Source organism: Nicotiana tabacum, chromosome 10, assembly GCF_000715075.1.
Source record: "Nicotiana tabacum cultivar K326 chromosome 10, ASM71507v2, whole genome shotgun sequence".
Lineage (NCBI taxonomy): Eukaryota > Viridiplantae > Streptophyta > Magnoliopsida > Solanales > Solanaceae > Nicotiana > Nicotiana tabacum.
In genome coordinates, this window is record NC_134089.1 from 163,231,812 (window position 1) to 163,243,055 (window position 11,244).

At 37.4% G+C, this 11,244-nt stretch overlaps 2 protein-coding genes across 2 annotated transcripts; one reads left to right on the forward strand and one right to left on the reverse strand.

The window, feature by feature from the left end:
* LOC107785287 (organic cation/carnitine transporter 7-like) lies at positions 1-5,292 on the forward strand. Its single transcript, XM_016606557.2, has 6 exons — positions 1-658; positions 1,495-1,803; positions 2,663-2,900; positions 3,443-3,926; positions 4,444-4,649; positions 4,928-5,292. The coding sequence occupies exons 2-6, from the start codon at positions 1,529-1,531 to the stop codon at positions 5,150-5,152; spliced, it is 1,428 nt and encodes a 475-aa protein (XP_016462043.1). The 5' UTR covers positions 1-658; positions 1,495-1,528; the 3' UTR covers positions 5,153-5,292.
* A 359-nt stretch (positions 5,293-5,651) lies between these two features.
* LOC107785286 (uncharacterized) lies at positions 5,652-9,625 on the reverse strand. Its single transcript, XM_016606556.2, has 5 exons — positions 9,252-9,625; positions 8,498-8,749; positions 7,760-8,317; positions 6,367-7,654; positions 5,652-6,275 (listed from the first exon to the last, which is right to left on the reverse strand). The coding sequence occupies exons 1-4, from the start codon at positions 9,483-9,485 to the stop codon at positions 6,431-6,433; spliced, it is 2,268 nt and encodes a 755-aa protein (XP_016462042.2). The 5' UTR covers positions 9,486-9,625; the 3' UTR covers positions 5,652-6,275; positions 6,367-6,430.
* Positions 9,626-11,244: the final 1,619 nt, after the last annotated feature.

Here is an 11,244-nt window from a genome sequence, read left to right on the forward strand (position 1 = left end):
ATGGAAAAAGGGTGCTTCGCATCTAAAAATAGCATATGTTTCGCATCTAAAAATAGCACATCTAATGCATCAGCAGCTCGACCAATCTGACACAAGTAATTGAGAATGATACCAACTTATTTACATTTCTTTTCCTCTCCAATGTGGAGAGAAAACTTCAATACAAGTACAATGAAATAAGTCCAAACTTTAGACAACAAGATTATCAATTAGTTCCCTACCCTTAGTCTCTATTGAGAAGAGCAGAACACTGGCTGCTGATAAAACAAGAACTGCTTCAAAAAATATGATTGCAGCCATTTGATGGCACCCTTAATCATCCTAGCGTGCGCTACCGGGGCGCCGCTAACCTCCACAGAATCTCCCTCGGAATTTTATCGTACGCCATTTTCAAGGTCAATGAACACCATATGCAAGTTCTTCTTACTCTCCCTCCACTAGCCTCCTCACCAGATGGATAGCTTCCGTCGTCGAACGGATATAGCTGCATAATAAAGCATATTAAATTGACAAACTGAAGTCTGTAGACGAGGTTTTAAGCAGCGTTTGCTTCTAATGAGCTATTGGCCCCTGAAAATTCAGCCCAAACTTTAGCAGTTAACAAATCAGGATACATTTGAGATGGTTATTCTACACCAAAATCAGAAAATCAAGAATGGTAACTCATCTACACAATAACATTTCCACTCTTTTTTCAAATCCAATACGTGATTTGGCAAATATATACATTAAATCATTAAGTCAACTTTCTTATATATGCATTAAGTTTGGCGGACTGAAACCGGAATGACTTTTCATGTCTAAAAGTTGCATGATGAAAAGTGATTTTTTTCTCTATTGAATAAAAATCTCAGGACCTTTTCAGAGAATATAAGTGAAAAGGACCAAATATGATTTTTATCTTTTATTTACACTTTGTTTCTCCTTCTCCCCTTGGAAAACTCACACAGTTGTTTTAAATTTTCAAATCAGCAGTATAGTATTCGTCTAATCTAAAAAAATTGTTCTATTTTTCCTTTATAGATCGTCTGAAATTTTTATTCAAATTTACATACCACAAAGTTAAAATATGATGCTAAATGTTTTCAACATGTGCTTAATCAGTATTCATATCTTTAAATCTTCTCTTAAATTGTATCAATATAAACAGATGTAGAAATTACCAAACGATCATTTGTTTAGTGCCCGTAAATTTTGGAGCTAAATGAGTTTAGTGGTAGGTGCAAATGCGCTTTCTTCACCCCATTAAAAAATATCTGTGACATTATGCAGCATGAATCATTCATCCAATACTAAACAAATTTTCAGCTTATTTTATGTATCAGAAAACTATATGATTGCAGCAACTTTTAACTTTCATATATGGAATACTATATAATATAATGGAATGTAGCACGTCAGTTTGTTATTAATTATTGCTAATATAGATGGATTCAATTTTAATTTTGCTTCGACTCACTCAAGTAAGTAGCTTATTCCTGCCTTGTGTGGAAGGTTAACTCTGAACTCCAATCATCACTAGACGGAGATGGCACGGCAAGAGGAGCAGGATGTCTATACACTGGATGAAGCACTCACATCACTTGGTTTTGGGAAATTCCAGTATTTGGTTTTGTGTTATGCTGGTCTTGGTTCCATGGCTGAAGCTTTTGAAATTATGATTCTCTCATTTATAGGACCAGTGCTAAGGTCAGAGTGGGAACTTTCTCCTACTCAAGAAAGTCTTATAACAACTGTTATTTTTGCTGGTATGCTCATTGGATGTTATTATTGGGGCTTTATCACTGACAATTATGGAAGAAGGCAAGCCTATTTTCTCCTTATTTATCCTTCTTTTTTCATTTTTACTTGAGCCGAGAGTATATCGGAAGGAGCATCTCTACCTTCTCAAGGTAGGAGTAAGGTTACGTACACACTACCAATTTGTTATTGGTGTTTGTCTCCTTATCTATCATGATGAATAAATTTGAACAAGCATAAAAGTGGAGAAGTTTGTACTTTGGTTTAGTTTATTATTTTGGGATCTGGGATGTTTTCCAAAAAAATAATCAGTTGTGGGATGATTGAGTCTAGCAATAGCTCAGCTGAGCTAGCATAAGTTCATATTTTTTGGTGTGTTTGGTATAAAAGAAAATATTTTTCGTAGAAAATGTTTCTCAAAAGATAAGTGATTTTCTTACTTATTTTCTTATATTTGGTCTTTTTCAAACATGCTAGAGAAAAGTTTTTCTCGAGCCGATGGTCTATCGGAAACAGTCTTTCTACCTTCACAAGATAGCGGTAAGGTCTGCGTACACATTACTTAGAGTAGGAGTGGAACAAAGGTGATTGGATGGGCTTATGGGTGGGCCGGGTTCTAGATAGGGGTGGGAGTGAGGGGGTGGGTGTGGGGTGAGGGTGTTGGGGGTGGGGAGGAGACAATCAACTTGGAATGTTTCCTCATTTTTAAGGAACTTATTTTCCTAGAGTGAATATTCAACCAACCAAACATGAAAAAATTGAAAGTATTTTTCACACTAAACACTCCCTTAAGTGAAAATTTAAGGGTATTAATCAACAAATTAAGGATGTTGAGGAGAAGATAACAAAATCATTATCTTTGGTTTAATTTGGCACACCACTTCATTTTGAATGACCATCTATTTTCATTTTCCTTAACCAGGAATGGTCTTCTGAGAATTGCAATAGTGACTGCTGTGCCTGCAGTACTGACTACATTTTGTCCAAATTATATTTGGTTTCTCGCTCTACGTATGATGGTTGGATTTGGCGTAGGCGGAGGTTATGTATACGGATCTTGGCTTCTAGAATTTGTTCCTTCAAAAAATAGGGGCATGTGGATGATTATCTATTACGCGTATTGGACAATTGGAACAATACTTGAGGCTTTATTAGCAATGGTACATCCGCTGCTTGTGCTCCCCTTAATCTATACTCTTATAGTAGAACATTTCGTTAGATAAATACTTACCTGCACCCGATGTTTACACCAGATGAAGCAATTCAAGTTTAGCAGTTAAAAATTAAAGCGGGAATACATATGACTTAACCATATGCTTACCTGTACTCAGTGTGCTAATCCATGAAGTTGGAAAGGGGCAGCCTGGTGCAGCCTGCATTCACGCAAGGTCCCGGAAGGGCCGTACCCCAAGGAGTGTGATATAGACAGTCAACCCTAATGCAAGCATTAGTAGCTGCTTCCACGGCTCGAACCTCTGACCTATAGGTCACATGGAGACAACTTTACCGTTGGAAAAAGGGGCAACCCGGTGCACAAGGCATATCTAACCTACTGCAAGCATTAGTGGTTGCTTCCACGGCTCGAACCCCTAACATATAGATCACATGGCTCCCCATCTGCTAATCCATGAAGTTGTTTGTGAAAAAACAAAGAAAGTAACGCTTGAAAAAACTTATGGCATTCTCCTGGTTTCTGTTGCAGGTGATTATGCCAACATTAGGTTGGAGATGGTTACTGGCTTTATCATCAATACCATCATTTGCAGCACTTTTCTTGTACATTTTTACAGTAGAATCTCCAAGGTATCTATGTGCCAAAGGTAGAATAAACGACGCGTATGATATTTTGAGGAAAATAGCTGAGGTCAATAAGACAGAACTTCCCCCTGGAATGCTTGTTTCTGATGAAGTGACTGACCTGAATGAGGAATTGCTTTCCCCTGGAGAAAACAAAACCTCAAGTTTTAACTCAGGCTTCTCATCGCTACTGATGCTTTTGTCCCCCTCGTTACGAAGAAATACCCTCCTCATATGGGTGGTTTTCATTGGAAATACATTCTCATATTATGGCATTATATTGCTAACCTCACAGTTTAGCAGTGAACAAAGTAGACATTCATCAGTTGCTTTGTATATGAACAATGATCAGAGCCTCTATAGGAATGTGCTCATCACTAGTCTTGCAGGTAAAAACAATGTTGTTTTTCCTTCATTTCATCTAAGTTGCTCAAACACGGCAGTTTAGGTGTCGTATCCGTGTCGACGCGACACTAGTATGGGTGTGAGTATGGGATCCGTACTGGATTTGGTCAAATAGTTTTGGGTACTTTGACCATGACGGATGGAAAAATTCGAGACGATATACAATTTGATTCCCGAAATCATAACCAAAACTAGGGTTAATTTGAAGAAAATAGCATATCTTATCTAGGAAATAATTTGCTTATCTACAACTTGAAAATTAAAAAGAAATTTATACTTTACAAGCTATACGTAAATATTCACAAATTTTTCAGACTTAGGAGATTTTTTTTTTAAAATTATTGTTAGCCGCATCCCCGCACCCGTATCCGTACTAGGATTCATATCTCCGAATCTTAGAATTTACATTTCGAAGGATCCGACCTCTAGATCCGGAGCAACTTAGCATTTCATACATACGACTAATCATTCAGTTATTTGCTTTTTTTTTTCTACTTTCAGAGATTCCTGGGCTTCTTATATCAGCTATAATGGTGGAGAAAGGTGGTCGGAAATTTACTATGGCACTTATGTATATCTTCTGCATCCTCTTCCTTTTACCGCTTCTTATGTCTCGGCTTCACGAGTCTTTAACTACGACTTTACTATTCGGGGCACGTATGTTAATCACAGCAAACTTCGACATCTCATCTGTCTACTGTCGAGAGGTAACCCTCGCCCCTTAGCATAATGCAATTCAGCACACTTTTTGTTGTGCATATATTAAGATGTCGACTGAAGGGGTGCCTTAGAGCAACGGTAAAGTTGTCTCCATGTGACCTATAAATCACGAGTACATCAAACCCCTTGGGGTGTGGCGCTTCCTTGTACCCTCCGTCAATGCGGGATGCTTTGTGCACCGGGTCGCCTAACTATAAGAATCTAAGCTTTTTAAACGTCTGTTTAGAGAATTTTGTTTGTCAATATAATATTCTTCATTATGCAGATATATCCAACGAGTGTAAGGTCAACTGGTATTGGAGTGGCAAGTTCTATGGGAAGAATAGGGGCGATGATTTCTCCAATCATAGCTGTGCAATTAATAAGGGATTCTCATCAAATGGCTGCAATCATATTTTTTGAAGCAGTTCTTGTTTTATCAGCAACATGTGTTCTGTTCTTCCCAATAGAGACCAAGGGAAGGAAACTGATTGATACTCTTGTTGTCTAAAGTTTGGACTCGATCTATCTTACTTGAATTGAAGTTTGCTCTACATTGGAGAGGGAAGCAGAGAAAATAGGTTACTTGTGTAAATATTTCACTTCATGAAACTACTCTTGGTCTGATCATGAAATAAAAGTTCTTATTTTTGGGTATAACCATCTGATATGCGAAACTCATTGGCTCGACTAATTCAGAACTCAGTTGTTCCTAAAGTATACCATCCAAACTATGGTTAAAAACAAAATCCCTCACTTATAAAAAAAAATAATCCTAGTAATAACTAATAAACGATCAATAGAGATCACTTGGGCACAACTATTCCTCCCTCGTCACCCTCACACCCCAAATAAGAATATTTTACGTAGAGCTCCTGGTATCAAGACTCACAAGTCACAACCATCAATTGGAGTCTCACAATCACCCTTTATCCAAAAATAAAAAAATCACGTGTTTGCAAATGAAAAAAGATCAGGCTCACACATGAGAGAATGTACTAAAGTTATAATTAAGTGATTATACAAATTTTATAAATTTAAATAATAAAAAAACAAAAACAAAGTGGGATTACACAAATTCAACAATTTTGGCACTCAGGTGAGACGTTCAGCTGTTACTAGTCTTTTCTCAAGTCTTCAACATTTTGTTGGTCAAGAATTATTCATCCAACATTTCTCTTAAAAAAATAAAACACACACACACACATTGCCTTCCCGAGATGGCTATACAGACTAAAACATTGCCTTCCCGAGATGGCTATACAGGCTCAATTACAGAATTCTGCAGTCTCTTCAATCCAAAGTCATATGACAGCTTCTCAAAATTTCTGCTCTGTCCACTCAAATAAAAGTTTGAGATCAACAACCAAAATCTGTATATTCTATGTTTTAGGCATATGACAAAAATCAAAGGAATCTCATAGTGCTATGGTATTTAGTACTTCGCTTGACATATTATAAGAGCTGCCACAGTTTAGCACCCGCAATGACTTTTTGCATGCGGCCTTCATAAGACTGGTGCCAAAGGAACAATCATTTACCAAACGCTCTGATATCTTGATATCTCTGCTTTTCGAAATACGCGGCATCTTCTCTTTATAACTTTCCATAAGCATACTACAATGCAACACAGGCTACAGACAAAAGAACATCCATATATAAACTTAAAATGGAAAACTGTAGCTTCAAGAATAGGACAACTGACTTGAAATTAGAATTACGCACCTAATGCATCGTCTACGTAACTTGAAGCAGTCACATCTTACAAGAAGCTATTCTGAAATCTCCACTACTTTTTCTCGTTAGCCTTCTTCTTGAGTGACCCACTCAGTGCTGCTTTTGTTTTTGTCCACTCTTTCATTGAAGCAGCACTCCTCATGAAAGAACAAGTATCACTGAAGCTAGTATCTCCTACAAATGCTTGTTTTGATGCAGATAGGTGTTTCTTTTCAGGAGTTGGAGCCAAGGCTTCATTCATTACTTCTCCTTTCTGCTGATAATTATCCAGATGTGGAAGCTCTTTACTGAGATGAACATTCTTCTGCTCCTCTACTATGGTACCCCCACTGCTAGTTCCAGGGACACTGAGAGCATCAGCTTTGGTCCCTTCCTCAGATGTAGAAGTATCTTGGAAATCGCTTTTACCCGTGCTGCTACATTTTTGAACCTTTACAGTCACTCCCATCACTGCCAACTCTGATTTTGGATAACTTAGACCAGGCAAAACCTGTGAAATGCTAAAAGAACTGGTGGTATCACGAACCAACTGTGTCCACGATAATTTTTGTCGCCATGCAGCACCTCTGGCATAAAGATCCACAGGGCCATCAACATTGTCAGTTGCATCTTCAGCAACTTTACCCAGCTCTTCATGCTGATCTGATACTTTCTCATCTTTCTCGCCAACACATTCAGAGCCAGACTGCATCTCTTTACCAGGAATAGCACTTGGCAGAACATCTGATACACTGAACATAGCACCACTACTTGCTCTAACGAGATCTTTTTTGTCATGCTGATCTGATACTTTCTCATCTTTTTTGTCAGAGAAGGACACACTAACACCTTCAGAGCCAGACCGCATCTCTTTACCAGGAATAGCACTTGGCAGAGTACCTGATACACTGAATGTAGAACCACTACTCGCGCTAATGTGATCTTTTTTGTCATACTGATCTGATACTTTCTCATCTTTTTTGTCAGAGAAGGACACACTAACACCTTCAGAGCCAGACCGCATCTCTTTACCAGGAATAGCACTTGGCAGAATATCCGATACACTGAACGTAGCACCACTACTTGCACTAACGAGATCTTTCCATGGAGACTTCTTTGGCAATGTGGCACTACTATTTTCTGAAGGTGCTTTTCTCTTTGCTTCAGGTTTAGATGGCAAAGTATGTGCCTCGCCATCTTCATCTTCTGCAGGTGCTTTTCTCTTTCTGTTGGAAGACATCTTCCTTCCTTGCCTTTGTTTATCTGTAGCAAGTCGCGATTCCTTGGATAGCAAATTCTGGGGGCAAACATGCACGCACAAAAGGAACAAGAAAACTGAGATACTAATACCTTGTTTAGAAAGTGTAGGGAACGCAAATGTAGAACATAACAGAATATGAACCTGAAGAGCTGCGATTGCTTCCTGGGTTGGATCTTTGAACATAGTGGTTTTATCATTTGCACCAGCCACTACATTTATAATAAGGTTATCATCATCTTCGTCCATTTCTTGGTCGACAAAATTCTCATTAGCTTTCATTGCTTCCTGTGTTGGATCTTTTAACACAGTGGTTCTATCATTTGCACCAGCCACCACATTGAGAATGAGGTTATCACCATCTTCCATTTCTTGGTTGATTAGATTCTTATCATTCTTCAAATGATCAACTGTAACTTTTGAGCCTCGAACTACCTTAGATGATTTAAAACCCCTAGGAGCCTGCTCAGAGTAGTTCTCTCGCTCAAAAATTTTGTTCAACACTGAGTTCATAATGTTCAGCTCTTTCTCATCGATTCCAACATTCTTTGAGTCATAATCAACAAATGATTTTTGCTTGGTTGTATGAGGAGGACCAGAGTGCTCTTCACAATCACAAAAATGGATAGGTAATGAAGGAACGTCCACTCGCTGAAAACTGTATTTGTGCTTGCCAGTTCCTCTAAAAGGCACTGATTTTAACTGTACAAAGAGATTCCAGAAGCATGATTTTTGACATAAAAGAGGCATAGCCTTACTAAATGAGAGAGCATTCAAATGTAAAGCATGAATATCCAAGTCATCTTTCCCACCATATGTAATTCAAGAATAATTGCATCCAGGAAGCATGTCATAACCAAGCACAGGGAAATAAGGATTTACCTTTCCTAACTTAGGGAAGTACATCCGAAGCTGCATTTCGTCCATCTTGGACCCTTTCTTCTGATATCTAAGGGAGTTTATCATTTCAGCTGCAGTAGTGGCAAGATGGGCATCTTCTTCTGTATCGGGAAGATGGGCAGAAGTAGTGGCAAGTGCAGCATCTTCTTCCCACTCACGTTTCAAACGAAGGAAAAAATGCTCCTTTGCCTTCTCTATTCTAAGTCTTCCACCTTTCCACATGCATCCATTATACTGCAGATCAAATTGAATTACGGCCAATAAGCATCAAGATAATACAATTATGTAGAGTGTTGGCTATTGCTGCAAGTTCAACGTGATTATATAAATTACACATATGAAAACCCTTATACAATAGACAACAATGAGCACTAAAAAATACTACCCTCCCCATATCACTTGTGGGATTACACTGGGCTTGTTGTTGTCTTGCACAGCACCTATTTATCTAAGAATTTAAGTTATATACACGGACAGTGCATTGAATTTTTTACACTAGCAGTGTAATTTAACCTGTTATAGCAAGCTATTTGCCACTTACTCTAGGCTACCCATCAATATAGACTACCGTCCAATTATCTTTGAAATGACCTCTGTAAAATATTTTCATAGAACTTAAACTCTTTATCTAATAAAAGAAAGCAATTTACCATACACCTTAGAGCACAGCAAAAAGTTAGCTGAGTTACTAAGAAAAACAGCTAAAATAAAGATTGAAATCGAGAGATATTTATACCGTGCTGAAAAGCTTGGCTAAGGATTTATCGGAAGAAGGAAGTAAATCCAAGTAAGCAAAGCTGCGGCCTTTGGTTCGAACGATGTCCATAGATTCCACTTTTCCAAGTTGTGGTGTTGAGAATGTCTTCTTCAAATCCTCCGCCGTTACACTTTCGCCTAAACCTCCTACATATATCCTTATGGTTGATGACTCACCGCTTTCGGCCTTCGCCATCTCTGCCGGTACCTCCATGTCCAACGCAACAAGCTCTGGTCTAAAACCTAATGCGCCTTTGTTGAGGAAAAAGAAAGGGTAAATTACAGTTTCCACACTAGAGTTTGCAGCTGAATCATAAACCCCCCATTTGAACTCCTTTTCCTTTGGTTTATTTATATTAAATTAAAGAAGAAAAAATAATCAGATAGCTAACCAACTAGACTACGCTATACAAATGTTTAATTAATTTATTACATGAAATTGGAATTAGACATTGTTTTATTATCTGGATTATTTTTATTTTTTCTTGATTTAAATTCTACTTGATTAACTTTCAATGTCTTTTCAAAAGACGCATAAAATTGTAATTTTATACTAAGATAATTTAACAACCATAATGTAAAGTATAAAGTTCTTATTTTCTTAAAAAATAGTAGAGCCATAAAAAAAATATTATCTTTTGTTATAAATATATTATATTATGGATGTTCATTTAGTACTCTATTATAAATAAGTTTCCTAAAGAAGCTTATCCATATGAGACTCCGCCGTAAATATGTTTATCTATTTAGTACTCTATTGGAAATAAGCCTCCTGAAGAAGCTTATCACTTCGGTACTCGGTTATGGATAAATATTACCCAAGGTAGAAGATTATCCATACCGGGTATAATAAGTTTATCCTTTCGATACTTCGTTATGGATAAATATTACCCCCGATGGAAGATTATCCATACCGGATACAATAAGCTTATCCTTTCGATACTCCGTTATGGATAAACATTACCTCCGGTAGAAGATTATCCACACCTGATACAATAAGCTTATTCTTTCGATACTCCGTTATGGATAAACATTACCCGGGTAGAAGATTATCCATACCTGGTACAATAAGCTTATCCTTTCGGTACTCCGTTATGGATAAACATTACCCCCAGTTGAAGATTATCTATATCTGGTACAGTAGCAACTTACACAGCAGCTTGCAGTAGCAGCTTACATAGTGGCTTTATTTCTTCTATAAATAGAGGAGATTTCAGTTTATTATGTACAATAGTTTGAAGTTGAATAATATATCAGTTTCTCTCTATACTTGTCTTTACTTTATAGCCTTTATTTTATAACACGTTATCAGCACGAGACTTTGCCATCTCGAGAAAATACTTTGAAATTATCTGAGGTACAAATTTTCTTTTTCTATATAATGTCAAATCTTTCTAAACTTGAATTTGTAGCCCTGGATATATCGGGCAAAAACTACATGTCTTGGGTGCTTGATGCTGAAATTCATCTTGATGCGATGGGTCTGGCAGACATCATCAAGGATAAAAATCAGGCATCAAACCAAGACCGTGCCAAAAGCAATTATATTCCGACGCCATTACCTTGATGAGGGCCTGAAAATGGAATATCTTATTGTTAAAGATCCAGTCATACTGTGGAATAATTTGAAAGATAGATATGACCACCTGAAGATGATCGTTCTTCCACAGGCACGTTATGTTTGGACTTATCTAAGGCTGCAAGATTTTAAATCTATAAGTGAGTATAATTCTGCTATGTTCATAATTATTTCCCAATTGAAATTATGTGGTGATAATATTACTGATCATGATATGTTGGAGAAAACTTTCACCACTTTTCATGCCTCGAATATGCTCCTGTAACAGCAATATCGAGAGATAGGATACAAAAAGTATTCTGAACTTATCTCACATCTTCTTGTAGCCGAGCAACATAATGGGCTATTAATGAAAAATCATGAAAGTCAACCTATTGGTTCTTGTCCATTCTCT